This window comes from Pelophylax lessonae, assembly GCF_965119305.1.
Source record: "Pelophylax lessonae genome assembly, chromosome: 4".
NCBI classification, from domain to species: domain Eukaryota; kingdom Metazoa; phylum Chordata; class Amphibia; order Anura; family Ranidae; genus Pelophylax; species Pelophylax lessonae.
The window spans coordinates 72,067,491-72,090,847 of record NC_138771.1 but is presented as its reverse complement, the minus strand read 5'-3'; the positions used below and the strand labels follow the sequence as shown (position 1 = coordinate 72,090,847).

Below are 23,357 nucleotides of genomic sequence, written 5' to 3'. Positions count from 1 at the left end.
TCTCCCTCCCTACCCTTTCCTTTTCCCCCTCTCCCCCCCCCCTCCTTCCCCATTCTGGTCCCAGTTTAGAGTTTTGAATTCTAGAGTATATAATTGGTTTATACTTGAAGTTCCCCTGACCTCTGTCACATGTTGTTTGGTGACTGGTCTTAGATGTGGTTCTTCTACTGTTTGATACTCTTGACAAACTGTTTTATATTGTTGTAATTCGGTGAACTTCAATAAAATCTTGTTTAAAAATATAAAAGTAAAAAAACCCACTTCATGAGGGTGGCCTGAGGGCCCGACCTCCTCTAGTGGGCCCTGTGCTCACTGCCCAGCACCATGGAGCTCGATTGGCATTTGCCATTGAACACCATAATTGGCAGGTCTGCCACTGGCACCCTGTGCTTTTCCCAGATGAGAGCAGGTTCACCCTGAGCACATGTGACAGGAGTTAGGGGTCTGGAGAAGAGTTGGAGAGTGTTTTGCTGCCTGTAACATCATTCAGCATGACCGGTTTGGTGGTGGTGATAGTCTGGAGAGGCATATCCATGGAGGGCGCACCGACCTCTACAGGCTAGACAATGGCACCCTGACTGTCATCAGGTATCGGGATGAAATCCTTGGACTCCTTGTCAAACCCTACACTGGTGCAGTGGGTTCCTTCTGGTGCATGACAATGCCCGGCCTCATGTGGTGAGAGTATGCAGTAAGTTCAGGGAGGATGAAGGAATTGATACCATTGAATGGCCCCCACGCTCGTTTGACTAAAATCCAATAGAACACCTCTGGGACATTATTTTTTGGTCCATCTAACGCCGCCAGGTTTCACCTCAGTCTGTTCAGGAGCTCAGTGATACCCTGGTCCAGATCTTGGAGGAAATACCCCAGGACACCATCCGTCTCAAAGGAGTATGTCCCGACATCAGGCATGCATACAAGCACGTGGGGGCCATACAAATTACTGAGTACTATTTTGAGTTGCTGCAAAGAAATTTCAGCAAAATGGACTAGCCTGCTGCATCTTTTTTTCACTTTGATTTTCAGGGTGTCTTTGAATTCAGCCCTCTGTAGGTTGATATTTTTAATTTATCTTTCTTTCATTGATGGACACGGTGCCAGAATCTTCTTGACCATTGGGTTATGCTGTCCACTACAGGAGTAGGACACTAGGCAGGAAAAAGCTTTAACACGCCTATGGGGCAGTCCCAGGGGATATACTCCCACTTCCTGCTATGGTGCGGTGGTCTGCCTGGAGTGGTGCCCACCTGGTTCCATGGTGTGGTAAGTAGCTGTCTCCCCACTACCCCTGGAGGGTTTTGGGGTGGACATGGGCCCCTCCCTGGGATGGTCAGACCCCCGGGTTCTCCTCCATTCCCCTCAGCCCCTCTAAACAGTCACTGTGGGTCTTTGGCCCCCCATACCCACCTTTGCGACCTACTCATGGCTGACGAGCTGCTGACCAATCTGTTCGAGCTGCTCACTGGAACCTACCTATGTGAGGCAGCCCTGCTGACCGAGCTGCTGATCAGAAACTGATCTGCTGACGGACCCCCTGCTGCCCTGGGTGGTCTGCTCCGCTGGGGCTCGCTTCCTTCAAAAATTTAGGCCGCGGCTTGCGGCCACATTTGGCACCACCATTGGGGGGTGGCCTCAGTGAGTTTAGCTGAAGCCCTTGACTCTCCCCCTGGGCATCTGCCAGACTGTGGATACGGGCAATTGCATCTGGGCCTCCACTAAAATTTGGGCTGCGACCTGCTTGACCATACGGTCAGCCTGGCGCCTCCCTTGAGCCAGGTGGCGCCATAGGGGCACTTAATTTTTTTAGTGACAGTGTAGCAGCCATTATTGTGTGGGCGAGGGTGCTCTGCCTGTGCGTCCGCGTCACGGTGGGGCCCCCTCTAGGGGGCCATGTCCCATTATGTCCTCTATGGAGGGCCCAGCTTTGCTTTCTTGCGGGGTATAGGAGGTGGTCCTTTTGTGGACCTTTGGCTGGCGTCTCCTTGCGGGACTGTAGTCGAGGGCCTCTGCAGCTTATTATGTTTTCAGGGTGAGCTTAGTACGTAGTGACCCTACTGGGTCTGCGTCCACGCACTTCGAGTGCTCTGATAGTGAGGATGATTCCTCTTCTACTGCAGCTGTGCATGATAAGGCGCTGGTGGATGCACTGATTGTATCGGTGTGGGAAACTTTAAACATGGAGGATGCAGCTGCTGCTGCGTCAGAGGTGCCAGACCCCTTGGGGCACGCAGATCCTCTAAAGCGGATAAGGTATTTGCTTTTCCCGCCTACTGTGACAAAATTGGCGCGAGTCATTGGAGTTGTCCTAAAGGCAACATGGCAGTGCCTAAGCGTTTGTCTCTGTTGAATGCGTGGACAGTCCCACCTGTGGTGGACTCTCAGGTCTCCAGGCTGAATAAATCCACCCTAATTCTGGTGAAGGAGTCTCCGTTTTTAAAAAATCCTTTTGACAGGGAAGCCAAGGCTTTGGTCCACATGTTAACTGTGGCCGGTTCAGTCCTTAGGCCAGTGTTCACCATAGCATTGGTGTCCCTGACTTTCACGAGTGGGCAAAGCTTTTGCGCCAGGATCTGGAGGGGGAACAGCTTCCCCTGCCTTTGTGGAGCTCACGGACTAGTTGGTCCAGTGGTTGAAGTTTGTCTGTGGTGACTCCCTTAGTCTCTGGGCTGTCCGTGACAGCAGTGATCCTTCGGCGCATGATATGGCTAAAATGCTGGTCTGCGGACCAGACTTTCCAGAAGGCCTCCCTGGATGATATCATTAAAGGTCTTTCACAGGGAAGAGTACTCTTCTTTCACAGGCTTCCAGGGGCAGAGAGTCTCGTCGCAGTTGTGCACTTTTTTTTCTCTCTCGGATCATAAGCGGCCTTTTTCTCCCTCAAGATCTCAAGTTAAGGGATCGAAGTCTGTCAGGACCCCCTCCGGAGATTCCGAGAGGACCTGGTCTGGTATGCCGAGAGCAGATCCTTCAAGACTTGAAGAGGCGTCCTCACCTGTATTTGGGGTGGGGGGGACGTCTTCTTTCCGGACCCATGGACCTCCCTGATTCAAGACAAGTGGGTCCACGAGCTGATTCGGTCTGGCTACAAGATCGAGTTTTCGGTCTTATCCTCCAGAGAGTTTCTTTCATTCCAACCTGCCTTTATCCCCAGACCGCCTGTGAGGTCTTTTCAGGGTGGTGCAAAACTTGCTACTACAAGGATTATTTTTCCCGTCTCAGAATCGGAACTTTTTTTTCATTGGTTTTATGCAAACATGTTTGTAGGTCCCAGGAAGGAAAGCGAGGTATGTCCAATCTTGGACCTCAAGCTCTGAACTGCTTGTGCAGGTACAGATGTTCCGAATTGAGTCCATTTGTACGGTAGTGGCATCCCTACATCAGGGGGATCTTCTGGCCTCTATGGATATCAAGGAAGCTTACCTTCATATTATGCTTCCTCCGCTTGCCGTGGGCGAAGAGCATTATCAAGAGGTCTCGTCTCCGCTTCTCGGGCCTTCACGAAGTGTTGGCCCCAGTGTTGGCATTGTTGCGACAGCGGGGGATTGCAGTACTGGAGTACCTGGATGATCTGCGAGCAGAGTCTCCGATTGCCTTTAGGGTCAACCAGGAGATTACTGTGCTGACTCTGCAGGAGTTTGGTTGAAAATGTAATCCACCTAGTTGAACTATCTGGGTCTGCTCTGGAATCAACCTCAGCCAGGGGGTTCCTCCCATGGGACAAGTTCCAAAATCTGCAGGGTGAAATTTGATTCCTGTTGTCCAGCAGTCGGTCGTCTTTCAGGACTTGCATGCAGGTGCTGGGTCTGATGGTGTCTACCTTCGAATCGGTTCCGTTTGCACAGTTCCACACGAGACCTCTGCAAAGAGAGATTCTTGCCATGTGGGGCAAGAATCCACAGTCTCTAGACAATCTGATCCGATCCTTTTGAGCCCAGGTACTAGGGGGCCCCTGATTATGTGACTTCACTCCCTGTTGCTTCGACAGGGTAAATCTTCCTAGCCCTGTACTGGACGGTGGTCACCACTGATGCCAGCCTGTCTGAGTGGGGTGGGTGGCTTTTTCTTTTTTTTTTGCATGGATTGTGCTCAGGGTATCTGGACTCTGGAAGAATCCAGACTACCGATCGATATACTGGACATTTCCTCTGGAGGTGTTTCATCAGTTGTGTCTTCAGTGGGGAACTCCCGAGGTGGTCCTGTTGGCTTCTCGTCTTAACAGGAAGGTGCTTAGGTTTGTGGCACGGTCTCGGGATCCTCTGGCTGACACCACAGACATACTGGTGGCTCCTTTGGGAGCCAGTCTGATATACGTCTTTCCTCTTCTAGAACTTCTGCCAAGACACTTGCGTAGGTTCACAGCAGTAGGGATTACGGCCATCCTAGTGGGTCCAGGCTGGCCTCGCCGGTCTTGGTATGCAGATCTGATATGGTTGGTCGTCGATGCTTCTTGAACACTTCCTCTTAGAGGAGATCTTTTGGCTCAAGGGCCAATCTTCCATCTTGCATTAGTCGCTGGCTTTAACGGCTTGGCTGCCGGAAGCCAGGTGCTGAAGGATAGAGGGTTGTCTGAATCGGTGATTCCCACACTACTGCAAGCTAGTAAATCTACTGCTAGGAAGATTTACCATCACGTTTTGAAGAGCGTACTTTGTGGGTGTGAATCTCTTGGCGTTCACCCCCGTTTTCTTTTCGTGACTCGCAGTCTGGCTTTCCTCCAATGAGGTGTTGAGCAGTGTCTGGCCTTGGGTACCATCAAGACTAAGGTTCAGCTTTGGCGGATTCTCTTTCAACATTCTTTGGCTAGGCATTCTTTGGTTCACACTTTTGTTCAGGGGGTTCGCCACTTGGCTCCCTCAGTGCGGTCTCCGTTGGCCTTGTGGGATCTCAATTTGGTGCTGCCAGTTCTTCAGTACCCACCATTCTAAAATATTTGCGAGATTCCTCTGCTTACATTGTTCCAGAAGGTAGCCCTCTTGGTGACTATTACTTCTGCACGTAGGGTGTCGGAGCTGGCAGCTTTGTCTTGTCATTCACCTTACTTGGTATTTCACATAGATAAAGTGGGGCTTCGTCCTTGTCAGTCGTTCCTTCCTAAGATCGTTTCTGGTTTCCATCTGAATGAACACATTGTGTTGCCTTACCTGTGTCCTAAGCCTAGGTATTCTAAGGAGATTTCCTTGCATTCTCTGGATGTGTTTTGGGCATTCAGGGTGTACCTGGCTGCAACCGAGTCGTTTAGGAAATCAGACTCACTTTTTGAGCTTACGGACCCTGCAAGGTTTTTGGCCGCGTCTGCCGGACCCATTTCCAGATGGATCAGACAGACAGTGGTGCAGGCCTATTCAATCAAGGGTCAGGTTCTCCTATTCCTGTTAAGGCTCATTCTATGTGGGTACTTAGTGCCTCCTGGGCCTTCCAACATCAGGCGTCAGTGATGCAAGTTTGCAAAGCAGCCACTTGGTCGTCTGTGCACACTTTCACAAAATACTGTATTTACAAAGTGGATGTGCTGGCATCTGCAGATGCTGCTTTGGCCGCAAGGTTTTGCTGGCTGCTGTTTGAGAGGACTAGTCCTCTTTGAGTGTATATGTTTCAGGTGAGCTCCAGTTGTTACTGGTTGAGCTCCTTGTTACCTGATTGGCTAGGTTTAGCCTTTGGGAATTTTTTTCTCCTGTGTTGTTTTCCCACCCCTCATGTTTGACACTGCGTTGGGACGTCCCAATTGTCAAGAAGATTCTGGAGCTGTGTCCGTCAATAAACGAACGGGAAAATTATTTATTTCCATATAAAAATCCACTCACATTTCAGAAGTAGTATCCAACCAGCCTGAACATTTGGGTGCTATATGTGAGGTGGGCGGTCACGTAATCGTGCTGTGACTAAGTGGAACTGTGTATGCCGAGGATTGTAGGATCAGATCTCAATGGGGAAAAATATCATGCTGGATATCTATACTGATATGGACTGGGTAATGTGTTAGGAACTAAAGGAAGCCACATCGTTATTTGCAAAATTGGATTTTTGTCTTACCGTAAAATCCTTTTCTCTGATCATGGATGGACACAGATCCAGAATCTTCTTGACCATTGGGTTATGCTGCCCCCTACAGGAGTAGGACACTAGGTAGGAAAAAGATTTACCACGCCTATGGGGCAGTCCCAGGGGATATACTCCCACTTCCTGCTATAGGTACTCAATTTTGTTGCAAGTAGTGTCAGAAGAAATATAACCCAACTCAATAGAGGGGTGGGTGCTGTGTCCTTCAATGAACATCAGAGAAAAGGATTTTACAGTAAGACAAAAATCCAATTTTCATTATCGATTTGCACTATGGTTCTTTCCTCTTGCCTCCTGTATGATTGACACAACGCTGAGAGCTGCTGAGAGCCACAGATTTGGAGTGTACAGCCAGTGGGAGCGGTGCCACTTATAAAACTGCAAACTGCATATAGACCTCCTTTAATTAGTGGGGTCCATTCAAGCAGGTGAGAAGACACCCATAGGTTGGGTGAAGGGCACCTTGGTGATCATAGGCAATTACTGAACGTTTTCTAGTGTATGGGAATTCAACCTTTTTTCATGGATATTGAATCATTTATTGATGGATTGTATATTTATTTAAAAAAAAAGATGGAGGGTTTCGGGTTCCTGGAGAACTAGGAACTAGGTATGGATTGCACCTAAATGGAGAGGGTGCAGCTGTACTGGGAGAGAAGATGGCCAAAAAGTTAGAGGGGCTTTTAAGCTAGGTGATGGGGGGAGGGTACAGAGTGTAGAAGAGTGTAGAATTAGCCAATCGGGGAGCAAGGTTCAGCGTTAATGGGGGCATTAGCGGTAGAGTGTCCAGCGATCCTAAACCCAAGGTAGGTAGGTGGACAAATCGCAAGTGCAGCCTCATAACATCGAATGAGGATATAGTATCACAATTACGAGGTTTGTATGCAAATGCTAGAAGTCTGGCCAACAAGATGGGAGAACTGGAGCTGCTAATATATGAGGAGGATGGCAAACATTCAGGGGTATTCCCTCTATCAGAGAGATAGAAAAGGTAAAATGGGGGAGGTGTATGCCTGTATATCAAGAACAATGTGCAGGTAAATATGAGGGACGATATCACGAATGGAGCTAAGGAGGAGGTAGAATTCCTATGGGTAGAACTTCAAAGGGAAGTTACTATGGGGAAAGTAATATTGGGTGTATGCTATAGGCCCCCTAACCAGAGGGAGGAGGAGAAGTCAGACCTCCTATCACAGCTTGGAATGGCAGCAAGGATGGGAAATGTCATTATAATGAGGGATTTTAATTATCCAGATATAGAACGGGCAGAAGGAACCGCACATTCGTCTAAGGCTCACCATTTCCTAAATGTTTTGCAGGGGTCAGATGGTGAATGCACCGACAAGAAACAATGCTTTACTAGACCTACTGATTACTAACAATACACACCTGATCATGGATGTAGAAATATATGGGGCAACTTAGGAAAAAGTCACTATAGGTCATTTTGTTTCAGTATAAATCATAGAAATAGAAACACAAGGGTAATACAAGGACACTGAATTTCAAAATGAGCCAACTTCCCTAAGCTGCGCTCTTTGCTAGACAATATAAAATGGGATAGAACCCTAGGAACAAAAAACACGGAGGAAAAATGGGAATGCTTTAAGAACATACTAGAAAAAGGGATTGGCCTGTGCATTCCAAAGGGGAATAAGTTTAAAGGAGCTAAAATAAACCCTGGGTGGCTAAACTCCAACATAAAAATGCATATTAAAACTAAAGAAAAGGCCTTCAAAAAATACAAGGCTGAGGGGTCATTGGCAGCATTCCAACATTACAAAGAGTGCAATAAGAAATGTAAGGGCGCAATCAAGGTGGCTAAAATAGAACACGCAAGGCACATAGCGGAAGAGATTAAAAAAACAAGAAGTGAGGCTAGAACATATTGGCCCCATAAAGACAACGTAGGGAATCTGGCTACAAAGGACGAAGAGAAGGCGAAGGTGCTAAACAAATTCTTCTCAGTCTTCACAAAATAATTGGGGGGCTACATTATCCCAGCTTGTAATGTTAAAATGAATAATGCATCACAGAAAGCACCCTCATGGTTAACAGAAGACAGAGTCAGAACTAAACTTGAAAAACTTGCCATAAATAAGGCACCGGGACCAGATGGCTTATACCCAAGGGTCCTTAAAGAACTCAGACAGGTGATAGCCAGACCATTGTTCCTAATTGTTATGGATAGTCTGACGGAAATGGTGCCAGATGGTTGGAAAAAAAGCCAACGTGGTACCAATATTTAAAAAAGGCCCGAGATATATCCCGGGTAAATTTAGGCCGGTTAGCCTAACATATAGTTCCCCACAAACGCTTACTGTACAAACTAAAGTACATAGGTATGGACCATAGGGTGAGTACCTGGATTTAAAACTGGCTCCAGGGGCGAGTCCAGAGCGTGGTGATAAATGGGGAGTACTCGGATTGGTCGCGTGTGGAAAGTGGGGTCCCCCAAAGATCTGTCCTGGGACCAATCCTGTTTAATTTAATCATAAACGACCTAGAGGATGGGATAACCAGCACAATCTGTGTATTTGTGGACGATACTAAGCTAAGCAGGCCAGTATCTTCTATACAGGACTTGGTAACCTTACAAGCAGACCTGAACAAAAAAATGTGGTGGGCAACTACATGGCAGGTGTGGTTTAATGTTGAAAAATGTAAGGTAACGCACTTGGGTGTTAGAAATTTGAACACAAGTTACTCGCTAGGGGAGAACCTCTGGGTGAATCTAAGATGGAAAGGACCTGGGGGTCCTAGTAGACAACAGGCTTAGCAATGGCATGCAATGCCAAACTGCTGCAAGCAAAGCCAACAGAATACTGGCATGTATAAAAAAGGGCAGGGTTTAAAATTTCAAGTCCTGAGCTACTAGCCAGGCATTAAGGGTTACTCGCCACCAGTTGCCCCACCCAACTCCTACCCTGCCCCGCCCCTAATTCCCCCCCTTAACACGCCCTCATAAATTATCTAAAAAAATGACACTGTTAAACGTTTTTGCATTAATGCAGAAGTTACAAAAATAAATATTAATAACAACGTTTTCAGTGCCCATCAGTTCAGCCTCATCAATGCAGCCTATCAGTGACCATTAGTGCAGCATCCTCAATAAAGCTTATCAGTGAAACCTCAACAGTGCCCATCAGTGCAGCCTGATTAGTGCCCATCAATGCAGCCTCCCCTGTGCCCATCAATGCAGCATCACCAGTGCCCATTGATGATGCCTCCTGTGCCATCAATGCCACCTCACCCATGCCCATCAATGCAGCCTCGCCCGTGCCCATCAATGCAGCCTCACCGTGCCCATCTATGCAGCCTCACCCATGCACGTCAATGCAACCTCACCCGTGCACGTCAATGCAACCTCACCTATACACCTCAGTGCAGTTTCACCCATGCCCATCAATGCAGCTTCAACTGAGCCCGTCAATGCAGCTTCAACTGAGCCCGTCAATGCAGCTTTACCTGTGCCCGTCAATGCAGCTTTACCTGTGCCCGTCAATGCAACTGCACTTGTGGCCGTCAATGCAGCTTTACCTGAGCCCGTCAATGCAGTTTTACCTGTGCCCCACAATGCAGCTTTACCTGAGCCTGTTAACACAGCCTTACCTGTGTCCATCAATGCAGCTTTATCTGTGCCCAACAATGCAGCTTTACCTGAGCCTGTTAACGCAGCTTCACCTGTGCCCATCAATGCAGCTTCACCGGTGCCCATGAATGCAGCTTTACCTGTGCCTGTCAATGCACTGACCAGTGCAGGGGAAGAGAGAGGAAGAGGAAAGCTGGCCGGATAATGACAGAGCGTGGATCATCCCGCTGTAACAGCTTTAATTTTAATTGGCGGGTGCGCTCGCCGACACACACAGTCCCGCATCCTGGCCCGGCTCATTTGATAGACGTCACACGTCCTGGTTGGCCAGGTGTTTTGTCTATCAAGCCGGGCTAGGAGGTGGGACTGTGTGTGTCGGCGAGTGCCCGGCAATTCAAAATAAAGCTGTTACAGTGGGATGATCTGCCCTCTGTGATTATCCAGTCCGTCGACTGACCAGCTTTCCGCTTCCTCTCCACTCTTCCTCTGAGCGGCTCACGGAGCAGCCCCACACTCGCCCTAAATAATTTTCCACTCGCACAATGCGAGCAGGCGAGTGGAAAATTTGAGGCCTGAAAAAGGGGATTCACTCCAGAGATAAAACTATTATTCTCCCACTTTACAAGACTCTGGTCCGTCCACATCTTGAGTATGCCGTCCAGTTCAGGGCACTGGTCCTCAGTAAGGATGTGCTGGAACTATAGTAGAGAGTCCAGAGAAGGGCAACAAAGATCATTGGGGGAATGGAGGACATCAGCTATGAGGAAAGACTGCAAGCATTGAAAGTATTCTCTCTGGAGAAGAGACGCTTGAGAGGGGATATGATATCAAAGTACAAATAAATGGTGACCCTAGCATAGGGAACAAACTTTTCAGAGAATGGGAATTCAATAAGACATGGGGCCACTCAGTAAAACTAGAAGAAAAGCAGTTTAATCTTTAAATGCGTAAAGGGTTCTTTACTGTCAAAGCGGTAAGGATGTGGAATTCTCTTCCACAAGCAGTGGTATCAGCAGGGAGCATCGATAGTTTAAAAAAACTATTAGATGGGCCCTTAAAGACCACAACATACAGGGGTATACAATGTACAGTTAACAGCAAACACACACATCATAGGTTGAACTGGATGGACTGTTGTCTTTTTTTTTCAACCTCACTAACTATGGGCTAACGTAATTTATTTATATATATATATATATATATATATATATATATATATATATATATTGCATTTTGTACAGGTAAATGGATGCATAGCTGCGCTAGCTGCTTCCTGTAGTATATAGAGTTGAGTAATAGGTGGTTTACACACAGGGATAGCACGGAAAGTTTTTTCACATATATATCTAATCCTGCTAGTCCCTCTAACACTACCTTCTCCACAGATTGACAATGCTGCTGTCCGAAGGTGTCTCCATGGCTCCTCCTTAGACAAAACTGGTGAAAGTAAAGGATAAACATTCTAAAACAAGAAATAAAATGCAGCCACCACATTTAAGGATTGGCTGCAAAATATAATTTTTTAATATACTTATTACTACTTTATTTAACTTTTAAATCTTAATCTCTTTACTTGGTGTGTCTCATTTTCCTTTGGAAAGCCACATTTTGTTTTGTATGCTCTTTCTTTTTCTATCTAGGACATATGCCACTTTAATGCTTGTGTGAGTCTTCCTCAATATTCATTGCTTACATTCACATTCATGTGATAGTTATTCAGCAAGCTATAGAGAAGCTTTATTGATTGAGTTTACTAGCAATAACACAGCTATGTTTCCTGAAGGGTCTATCACCAATGTGAATGAAATGTTACATTTTTTGTTGAGTCAGTAATTATTGTGCAGAACAAACAGAATGTATTTCTGCACCAGTGTTCTTAATAATAAATGTGTAATTACTAGGACCAGAGACAGATGGGTTTGCCATTTTAATACTTCTGCATACTGTATGCCGATTATGCATTTACTTGCTGAAGCAGTATTAAAAGGTTGCTGTGACACTTCAAAAAAAGCAAAAAAAAAAAAAAATTCTAAACAGTATTTTAGTTTTGAATTAGTTCTCAGCAGTCATCACAATTGAGAAGCCAGCAAATTGAATGTATCTGTCTTGTGTTAAAGAGTTCCAATAGTAATTTCTCTTACGTCCTCCGACAGTCGCCGCCACTTCATAATCTTCACTATTGGGGTAATTGACCTTTGCTCCGCAGGAGTAGCTAGGCAACAAGATTTGTTAATATCAAAGCTTTTAGCATATCACACCCCTAGGGGTTGGTCCCCTCAGTCAATACCTCCCTGCTTCCAGCATTCTCAACTCAGTTTTCAATTGCCTAGCTTAGGAGTGGCTGGCTGTTACTGTGCTGGGGCTTTCAGTCTCAGCCTTCTATTATCTTTTTGATTTTATTTCAAGTATTTTTCTCTTTCTTTAACTTAGCTGTTTTTTTCTCAGCATTAGTTTAGTTTTCTTCGGATGAAGATGATCATGCGGAGCTGGGTCTCGGTCTGGCCACCCTGGATCCCAGGGCTGAGAGCCAGGGGTTTCCCCAGCCTGCCATCGAGCGTTCAGCTCAGGTTTTCCTGGCATATTGAACGACCCATCCCTGCTCGCTGCAGGGATGCTGCCTGTGAGGTGGCTACCTCACCGGACGCCATTTGTGGTTTCGCACCGCAGTCCACTGCGTCCTGGCTGTGACACTCCCTGTCCTCAGTACAGCGGTTTGGTCGCTAGAGAAGGCTCCCCACGCCATCCGGACTGGTAAGTAAATTTCTATGTGGGGACCTGTCTGTTTGGGTGTCAGTCTGTGACTGTGTGACCCTGCATGTCTGGGTAAGTGCTGAGCTCCCTGTCAGATTCCTGTGTGGAATAGCTGCCTTTCTGTGGGCTGCGGGGGGGGGGGGGGGGGCCTCTCCCGCTCTGCTGTGTGAGATGTATGGGGCAGACTGGGATCAGACATGCTATGCGGCGACCGCTAATGCGGCCCGCCATTTTTTCTTGGCAAACTGTGCTGAACGGCCCTGTGTGTTACAGTGCGGTGTTTTGGCGCCAAACGCCGCCATTTTGGCGGCGATCGCTCCTGCGAGCACATGTCGGCGCCATTTCTTGTTGCCTTGATTCCCTCAGCCGAGCGGCCATGTTTGTGAAGCCTTCATAGGCTATATAGGGCGGTCAGTCATTGCATCACTTCCTTTTGCTCTGGAACAGCGATCGGTGGCAGCAGCCTGTGTGGTCTCTCCAGGTTTTTACCTTCCTTATCCTGTATTTTCTTGCTCAGTGCTCCTTGTCCCTGCGGGGGTCGGTGCATACAGTAGTGTGCGGTGGGCTGCGCTCGCCGCGGTCTTAAAGGGGCAGTACTTTATTTCAGTTGTTACTGGGGCATGGATTCTCAGGATTGCAAGTTTCCTCCCACCTTGGTGGGGGGCCAAGGGGCTGCTGAATCCCCCGAGGGGGCTGATCTGGCTGCTGTGGTGGCGAACTTGGCTTCTCAGGTGCAGATGCTAATGGCTGATCGATCCGCAAAACGGCCCAGGTTGTCTATTTCCTCCGATTCAGAGGGCGATGGGGCTGCTATGGCTGGAGTGCCCTTCTCAGGGTCTCGTTCATCTCTGGACCTTATGGGGTCTGAGGGGGAGGCTGAGGTAGAAGGAGTTGATACTTCTCCCCCTGGCTCGCCTGAAGAGCTTGCACTCATGGATGAGTTGATTACCCCTATCAAGGAAACACTGCATCTGCAAGATGAACCGTGTCCTCCTGCTTTGATGTCCTCTTATATGACGCAAAGGAAACGCAAAGCAGCGCAGGCTTTTCCCTGCCCTGCGGAATTTCAGCGCGCTGTTGATGAGCAATGGCGCAATTTAAAGAAGCCTTTTACTGTGCCAAGTAAGTTCAAGCTGCGTTATCCATTTACACCCACCACTGATAAGCATTGGTGTGTGCCGCCTCAGGTGGATCACGCGGTGGCAGTTTTGAATAAATCCACTGCGATTCCTGCTGAGGATACCCCGGTGTTCCGGGACCCTACGGACAGGAGATTGGAGTCTCTGGCCCGTCATTCTTATACGGTTGCTGGTTCTATGCTGAAGCCTATTTTTGCTTCCATTATGGCAGCCCAAGCTATTGCGGATTGGACTTAGGTGCTCAGGCGCACCCTGGTGGATGACTATGCTCTGCCAACAACGTTGGCTATGGTGGATCAAGTTCATCAGGGTGTCATGTATTTGTGCGATGCGGACTTGGATTTAGTCCCTTTGGCTGCACGCCTCTCCAGTGTCGCGGTGTTGAACCGTCGCCTGATATAGCTGAAATGTTGGTCGGTTGACCAATCTTCTCGCAAGACTTTAGCTAATTTACCCTACGCGGGATCTCGCCTTTTTGGCGAGTCTTTGGATACTCTGATAAAGGGAATTTCCAGGGGTAAGAGCTTACCCCAAACTCACAAGAATAAGTTTGTTCGCGGTAAGAAGAATACCTCGTTCAGGCCCTCTCAGGGGTCCTTTCGTGCTTTTCGGTCACAATACAAGGGCAAGCCCTTCAAGGGCCAAGGCTCTCAGAAGAAGCCGTGGGCAGGTAAGCAGAAGTCCGGCCAGTCCGGGCCCGCTGCCCATACCAATTCGGCCTGAAGGGGCGCCCTCACCCGGTTCTGGGGTGGGGGGACGTTTGCTCGGTTTTCTTCAACCCTGGCTGGCCCGCGTTCAGGACAGGTGGGTTCAGGAAATCGTTCGATCTGGATACAAGATCGAGTTTCTCTCTCGGCCGGCGAGCAGATTTTTTCCCTCAAATCTTCAGCTGTCTCCGGAGCGTTTGCAGGATCTGCACCTGGCGGTGCGGGATCTGCGGGCCCAGGGAGTGGTGGTTCCGGTGCCTCATCGGGACAGATTTCGGGGGTTCTACTCCAATCTGTTAACTGTGCCCAGAAAGGAGGGCAAAGTGCGTCCGATTCTGGATTTGAAAGCTCTGAACCGCTTTGTGCGGGTTCGCAAGTTCCCTGCATGGAATCCCTGCACTCAGTGGTGGCTGCCCTGGTTCCGGGGGAATTTATGGCCTCCATCGATCTGAAGGATGCGTACCTTCACATCCCCATTTTCGAGGGTCACCAGAGGTACCTTCGATTCGCCATTGCGGAGGATCATTACCAATTCGTGGCGTTACCCTTCGGTCTCGCTTCGGCTCCGCGGGTTTTCACCAAGGTGCTTGCGCCGGTCCTGGCTTTTTTGAGAGCCCAGGGCGTCTCTGTCTTGGGATATCTGGACGATATCTTGCTTCGGTCTGCGACCAGTCAAGGCCTGGTGAACGACCTTTCCAACACGTTGCAGACTCTGCAGGAGTTTGGTTGGATGATAAATTTTCCAAATTCAACGTTGTGTCTGTCGGTTCGTCTTCCCTACCTGGGGATGATCCTGGACTCTGCTCAAGCGAAGGTCTTCCTGCCGGAAGACAAGCTCCGGACGCTTCAGGACGAGGTCAGGTCCCTCAGAGACACTCAGTGCTCGTCCCTCCAGACATGTATAGATGTCTGGGCCTAATGGTCTCGGCTTTCGAGGCGATTCCCTTCGCCCAGTTTCACACGCGGGGTCTTCAAGCGGAGATCTTGGCCAAGTGGGACGGGCGTCCACAATCTCTGGATCGGCAGCTTTCGTTGAGCCGCCACACCCGAAGGGGTCTTTTGGGGTGGCTCCAGTCCCCGACAGTGTCGGGGGGCAAGTCCTTTCGTCCCTTGTCGTGGACGGTAATCACCACGAATGCCAGCCTGTCGGGCTGGGGTGGTGTTCTGGGCGTTCTGTCCGCCCAGGGAACTTGGTCGGAGGAGGAGTCCTCCCTTCCGATCAACATTCTGGAATTGCGAGCGATAAAACTTTGCCTTCTGCATTGGTTGGAACGGCTTCAGGGCCGTCCGGTTCGGGTTCAGACGGACAATGCCACAGCAGTGGCCTACATCAACCATCAAGAGGGCACCAGGAGTGCCCGTGCTGCTCGGGAAGTAAACAGCATTCTGTCATGGGCCGAGACGCACGTCCCGGCGATAACGGCTGTACACATTCCGGGGGTGGAGAACTGGCAGGCGGACTATCTGAGTCGCCAGACCCTGGACCAGGGGGAATGGTCCCTTCACCCGGATGTCTTCCAGATGTTGTGCGCGAAGTGGGGTCTTCCAGATGTGGACCTGTTCGCGTCTCGTCTGAACAACAAGGTGGAAAGGTTCGTGACAAGGACGCGCGATCCTCGGGCAGATGCCTCAGACGCGTTGGTGGTGCCCTGGCATCAGTATCGTCTGATGTATGCCTTTCCACCGATTCAGCTGCTGTCCAGGCTGCTTCCAGGCTGGCCTTGGAACCGCACGTGGTGATTCTGGTGGCACCGGACTGGCCTCGCCGGTCTTGGTGCGCAGACCTCGTAAATCTGGCAGTCGACGCTCCGTGGCGTCTGCCGCTTCGGGACGACCTTCTGTCTCAAGGGCCGATATTCCATCCTGCTTTACAGTCGCTGGTTTTGACGGCCTGGCTGTTTGAAAGCCAGGTCCTGCAGGATAGGGGTCTCTCCCCTGAGGTCATTCCCACTTTGATCAAGGCTAGAAAAGCCTCTTTGGGAAAAATTTACTACCGTACTTGGAAAGCGTACTTTGCCTGGTTTGAGTCCAGGGGGTATTCTCCTCGCTCCTACTCAGTGTCGAGAGTGTTGGCTTTCCTCCAAACTGGAATGGACCAGCGTTTGGCGCTGGCCACAATTAAGGGTCAGATTTCTGCGCTGGCCGTTCTTTTTCAGCGCCCAGTGGCGTCTAATTCATTGATTAGCACCTTTGTTCAGGGGGTGCGACATTTGGCCCCTCCTAGGAGGGATCCTTTGCCTCCATGGGACTTGAACTTGGTTCTGTCCGTGTTACAACAGGCTCCCTTTGAAAAGATCAGGGAGATCTCGTTGTCTCTGTTGTCCAAGAAGGTTGCTTTTTTGGTGGCGATCACTTCGGCTCGCAGGGTGTCGGAGCTGGCGGCTTTGTCCTGCAGCTCTCCCTACTTGGTGATTCACTTGGATAAGGTGGTCTTGCGACCTAACCCATCTTTTCTTCCGAAAAGGATCTCGGAGTTTCACCTGAATGAGGACATTGTCTTGCCTTCGCTTTGCGCGAAGCCTAAGCATCCGAAGGAGGTGGCTTTGCATACCTTGGATGTTGTTCGGGCGATCAGGGTTTACCTGTCATCGACTAGGTCCTTTCGCAAGTCGGATTCCCTATTCGTCCTTCCAGAGGGACCTCGGAAGGGCATGGCGGCGTCGGCTGCTACCATCGCCAAATGGATCAGACAGACAATTGTGCAAGCCTATGCTTTGAGGGGGAAGGTTCCTCCTTTCCCTGTGAAGGCGCTCTCTACCAGATCTCTGAGTACGTCTTGGGCCTATCGTCATCAGGCTTCTGTGGCCCAGGTGTGTAAGGCGGCGACTTGGTCGTCCGTTCACACCTTCTCTAAATTTTACAAAGTGGATGTTCAGGCATCAGCAGATGCTTCCTTTGGCCGTAAAGTTCTTAGTGCGGCAGTGCCTTAGGGTCCCTTGTTTGGGGCCTTGGCTGTTGGGGTGTTTTTACCCCTGAGTTACTTGTTCTTCCTGGGTTGTTGCTCCTGTTGAGCACGTTTTTCCTGTTGCCAGGTTGGTTCTCTTACTTTGGTAAGGTTCCTTTCTCTGATGTGGGTACTGCGTTGCTTTATGCGCCGCTGCGTTTTTTTCCCACCCCTCATGTCTACACTGCTCTGGGACGTCCCCAATAGTGAAGATTATGAAGTGGCGGCGACTGTCGGAGGACGTAAGATAAAACGGAATTTTTGTAAAATCGTCCCGTAAAATTCCTTTCTCTGAGTCCTCCGACAGTCGCCGCCCCCGCCCCTCTTTTGGGGTTTGTTTATGTACTCTACTGCTATGCTACTGAAACTGAGTTGAGAATGCTGGAAGCAGGGAGGTATTGACTGAGGGGACCACCCCCTAGGGGTGTGATATGCTAAAAGCTTTGATATTAACAAATCTTGTTGCCTAGCTACTCCTGCGGAGCAAAGGTCAATTACCCCAATAGTGAAGATTATGAAGTGGCGGCGACTGTCGGAGGACTCAGAGAAAGGAATTTTACGGTAAGATTTTACAAAAATTCCGTTTTTCTCTTCCCCCCCAGTTAAAAGCAGTACTTATAACCTTTTATTACACATTATCCCATGATATGTCTTTTCACCGAGCAGAAATAAGAAGGTGTAAAAAGGTCAACACCATCTTGTCGCATTAGTTCTTTGCTGCAATCTGTTTATAATTGCATTTTCCATAAAGTTGTTTTTGCAGCATTTATAAGAGTAGTTAAAATGTTTTTTCATCTTGTTAAGCCTTGTTTTCATCTGAATAACATTTCTTTCACAATATTTTTATTTATTAAAAACAAACTCCCAAAACCGTGAACAGAAGACAAGGCCAGTGGGTAAGAGTAGTTTGAGAATGAACATATATACCACAGATTAATAGGCCTCTTCTATGGTGTAACCAGTAACAACAGACAAAAACAAAAGGTAACCAGGTAATGGTGCCTCAATACCATTACGATCCATTATGGTAATAACGATCAGTGCAGCTCTCGATGACCAAAGCCTAGACAGTGAGCTACACATGAACAAACTATATTTCTGAAGTCAACATGTATAGTACACTAAGCAGCACCTGAGATTGACCCATGTTTGTATATAAATATAGAGCCTAAGAGTCCTCACAGGGGTCAAAAAAAATTGGAGGAGAAAAAAAAACTATCCATAAGCCTCCAGATCTACAAGAGGGCAGTACCCCCACCTAAGGGCCAGAAACTATACCATCAAAAAATTGACCCCAGAAGTAAGGCCAGAGAACAGTAAACTGGCTCAGTATACTGGCAACTGGCAGTAAATAACAGAAAATGAGAAAAGAGAAAGGAAAAAAAAAAAAGGAACAAGGGGGAGAGTAAGAGAAGGAAAACAAAGGAAAAGGAGTCACAAAGGTAAGCCCCGTCCCATCTGAATAACATTTCACATAGTTTATATACTCTAGAGCAGGGATCCTCAAACTACGGCCCTCCATCTGTTGCGGAACTACACATCCCATGAGGCATTGTAAAACCCTGACATTCACAGATATGACTAGGCATGATGGGAATTGTAGTTCCTGAACAACTGGAGGGCCATAGTTTGAAGACCCCTTCTCTAGAGAAAACAAAACCTAGCTAAAGACAACTTTGATTGCCCTAGGAAGTATATATCATGTTCTACAGTATATTTAAAGCCCTATATTAATGTGGAGCTCCAACCAACCTGCTTTAAACACTCCTCCCCCCCCCCCTCCCCTGCAACAAATGGCATGCAATTTTTCTTTTTTTGGGGGGGGGGGGGGGGAGTGGGTACCTAGTTTTTTCACTTCCACTCGGATTGCACTTCTCCTCTCCCCCTTCCTCCCTGCAGTCTTCTGGGACATGTCACAGGTTCAAGAAAACTTCCAGACCATTGAGCAGGTGCAGGGAAACTTATGCATGTGCAATGCGCATCCGGCTGTGAAGCCACAGGCTGTCACAGTTGAAATGCTAGGGAGAGGAGAGGGAGAGAAGTGGCGGTTCAGGTGACCATATTGCTGGATCCTGGGATAGGTGAGTGTGTGTTAATTAAAAGTCAGCTGCTACACTTTTTTGTAGCTGCACTGTTTTGTAGCTGCTGACTTTTAATAAACACAGAAATAACTGGAGCTCCTTGTTAATAATATACAACAACAGTAAATAAAAGCTTACTGCTGGGCCCTGAGGGTTGTGCTTCCCCCTTAACCACTTAAGCCCCGGAAGATTTTACCCCCTTCCTGACCAGGGCCTATTTTGCGATTCGGCACTGCGTGACTTTAACGGACAATTGCGCGGTCGTGCGACGCTGTACCTAAACGAATTTGACGTCCTTTTTTTCCCACCAACAGAGCTTTCTTTTGGTGGTATTTGATCACCTGTGCGATTTTTTTCATCATGCGCTATAAACAAAAAATGAGCATCAATTTTGCAAAAATTACAATATTTTTCACATTTTTTTATTTGAAATTCCCCCCAAAAAAAATGTAAAAATCAATATTTTTTAACATTTTAGGCCAATTTGTTTTATGCTACATATTTTTGGTAAAAAAAATTGCAAAAAGCGTATTTTGATTGGTTTGCGCAAATGTTATTGCGTTTACTAACTAAGGGAAAGATTTTTGGCATTTTTTTTGTTTTTTTTTTTAACGCCTAATGGCGGCAATCTGCGATTTTTTTTGCGGGACTGTGACATTGCAGGGGACAGATCGGACCCTTGACTGACATTTTTTACACTTTTGGGGTTACCAGTGACATTACTACAGTAATCAGTGCTATACATATGCACTGTTACTGTAAAATGACACTGGCAGTGAAAGGGTTAACTTTTTTGAGAGGGAGGGGTTGTGTGTGTCCCTAGGGGCGTGATTCTAACTGTGATTGGCTGTGGCTTGAGGTGTAGGAATAGTTATCGACGGTCCTACATAGTAGAACCGTATGATCACTATTCATACACAGGGGAGAATGACAGGCGGCTTGTTTACATCAGCCGCCTGCCTTTCTCCCGCTCTAACAGACGATCGCGAGTGCCCGGCGGACATCGGGTCCGCCGGGCACACGCGCGGGGGGGGGGGTCCGTGACGGAGCGGGAGTGCGCCTCCGGCGGCGCGCGCTCGCTCCCCAGAGCCTCACAGGCTAGTGATGTACCCATACATCACTTTGCCTGTGAGGGGCTGACCGCCGCAGTATATGTACTTGCGGCGGTCGGCAAGTGGTTAAGAGGCACATGCACCATATCACTGTACTCCTGCAATCTGTCCAATGTCACCCTCAGAGAACAGCTGCAGTGATGAAGCAGGCTGCTTTTTGACTGATGCACACATGCAGGATTACAAGTGTTGCACTATCATACAGTAGGAGCTCACATGGGAGAGAAGGAAGGTAAGAAAAAAAGATGGTGCTGGCAGTGTGAACGCCAATAGAAGCCTTGTGTAGACCTTGTCGACCTGCTGCTCAAACCATAGAAATAGGTTTTCTATGCAGTCTCCATTCAAATTCATCCCAAAGGTGTTCTGTTGGCTTGAGGTCAAAACTCTGTGCAGGTCAGTCAAGTTCCTCCACCCAAACTCACTCATCCATGTCTTTATGGACCTTTATTTGTGCACTGGTCCAAATCATTTAGTGGAAGGGGGATTATGGTGTGGGGTTGTTTTTCAGGGGTTGGCTTTGGTCCCTTAGTTCCAGTGAAGGGAACTCTTAAGGCATCAGCATACCAAGACATTTTGGACAATTTCATGCTTCCAACTTTGTGGGAACATTTTGGGATGGACCCTTCCTGTTCCAACATGACTGCGCACCAGTGCACAAAGCAAAGTCCAAGGACCTTTGGAATGAATTGGAGCAGAGACTGCGAGCCACACCTTCTCGTCCACATCAGTGCCTGACCTCACAAATGCGCTTCTTGAAGAATGGTCAAACATTCCCAAAGAGACATTCCTAAATGTTGTAGATAGCCTTCCCAGAAGTGTTGAAGCTGTTATTGCTGCAAAGGGTGGGTAATATAGTGTACATACAGGAGCACCAAACCGGTGCATTCATCACGTTACACCCTGAATATGGGTGTAATATGGGTTTAACATGTTATAAACCGTGAACTTATCCTTTAAGTTAACAAATTTTTCTGTTGTCCACTCACAGTGAAGATACAATGTTTGGGAAACATTGTCCCAGTTAATGAATTTGGTGTTTTGATCCTACAGTAGTGCTTTACAATGCAGTTAGCTGTATGTAGGCTGAAATCTTCCTGTCCACGGGTTTGATTTCAGGTGATGAATGCCAATAACACAGGGAGCTTGGATTTCATGTCAAATAAAAGGCGTCGGAGGAGAAGATCAGGAGAACCCCATCACCCCCCTTCTTTCATCCCTCTACATTCCAGGGCCATGTCCATCTCTAACCTGGCATCATGGCGACAGGTGTCTTTTTTTTTTTTTGTTTTTACAGTTAGTTGTCCATCAGCCAGCTCCCGCTACCTTCACTCCTGAAGTCCCTCTTTTTCTTAGATGCTAGATTTTCTGCTTTGCTTGTTTTTATTTGAGTATCTTAAGTGCCTGTATTGTGCGAACAGAATGCAAATAAGCGACCATTGTATAATTTGTGATTACTGATTCTCTTTCTCTTTATAGGTAAATATTTGTTTGGTAGGTAATAACAATTGTTTTGTCATAGTATAGTTCCATATGCAGTATTTTTACATAGCGCTCAAGATAACGAGGATTCATAATTCTGTTGTTAGGGAAAAAATTGTGTTTATGTGCTATACTGTCAACCGCTTCAGTATGCTGATGTGTGAAGTTGGCTATCTGCAGCATGTCCTGCTTCAAAAGCACTTGAAAATTAGCATAATGTCATATCAGTGCACTTATTTTTCCTCTAAGAAAAGCAGCATCATAAAAAGTCTGATCTGGAGAATTGAAAAGAAAACCTTTCTTCCTGGTCACATGCTGAAACCCTAATGATGGTACATGCAGCATCATGAGAGCAGAAAGCACAATTAAAGTCACAAAAATAGATATTCGGTCATTGTTCTAACAACTTCTATTTTTAGTGCCTTCCCTCCACTTTTCTGTTTTAGAGCTGCTCATTGTGACTATACATGACTGAATCCATTCTTTCAGTAAACACTATTTTAAAGGAAATTTCCATTATACTGAAAAAGAACCAATCTACTTTTTATAGTTTTTTTCTACTAAATGGAGGGCGTGCATTTGCCTATTCAGGACCAGGAGCTGCAATTATAGATTTAATTTGCAGCATCTCTGATTGATGATCTGTGATGCTGCGTACTGATCCTACAGACACCGTGCATGCATGAGCACCACTTTGATTTGTCAGGATAAGTTATTTATATGAACCCTGGGAGATCACTGCTCTTTCCCTCTTTATTGCAGCACGGTGATGTCAGAGTAAAGTGGGGAATTTCCATTTGGTCTGAAAATCATTTTACTACTTCATATGAAAGAAGGAGGGTCATCATGTGTTTCCTGCAGACATAAACCTGTGTGACATCATGTATTTGTGCTACTCGTTAATAACACATGGAGCTATAGCATGCAGTTTTCTATAGTTATAAATGCACCATTAGAATAGGCAGACTAATAAAACTGTTCTCTGATAATCTGATGTTTTTGCACATCTGTGTGCTCTGTCCTTAAACAAATCCCTTATCTTGCTGGAAGTTTCACATTTGCCTTGCTGAGAATACTGTTAAGTGTATTGTTCCTATCCAGTTTCTATGGTTTGTGTGTTTATTGCAAGGTAATTGGCAATTTAACAAGAGTTGGAATTATGCAATATACCGTTTGCTTCTGTTTTAGTCCATGGCCTTTTATGCTTTCTGTAATGTATTGATCTGGCTTTACCATCAAACATTCACTATTTGTGAAGATGTGTTTAAGGTGCATTTGATGAGTGTAATTTTTCAGTTATTCTAGCTTTCTTTATAGTCTTGGTTTTCTGCTTGTATGGCTGTCTTGTAAAAATAGGTATTATGTAAGGCAACATCAAAGTTGACTTCCTGTTAAACTGTGCATAATTCAATAGGGCTATTAGTAAATTAAGGCTTACCTGGGTTCAGCTATTGCTATTCTTTGCTCTGCTAAAACATGTAACCACCACATA

At 47.3% G+C, this 23,357-nt stretch overlaps 1 protein-coding gene across 11 annotated transcripts in view; it reads left to right on the top strand.

Annotated features, from left to right (window-relative positions):
• The window catches only part of PPIP5K1 (diphosphoinositol pentakisphosphate kinase 1), a 431,068-nt gene that overhangs the window by 270,630 nt on the left and 137,081 nt on the right, over window positions 1-23,357 (top strand). For 8 of the 11 annotated variants that reach the window (XM_082257041.1, XM_082257048.1, XM_082257047.1 and 5 more), the window contains exon 25: window positions 21,503-21,652. The exons of the other annotated variants lie outside the window; for them this stretch is intronic. In XM_082257041.1, the coding sequence (XP_082113167.1) occupies window positions 21,503-21,652 (150 nt within the window). The remainder of the gene's footprint in view (window positions 1-21,502; window positions 21,653-23,357) is intronic. 11 annotated transcript variants of the gene reach the window in all.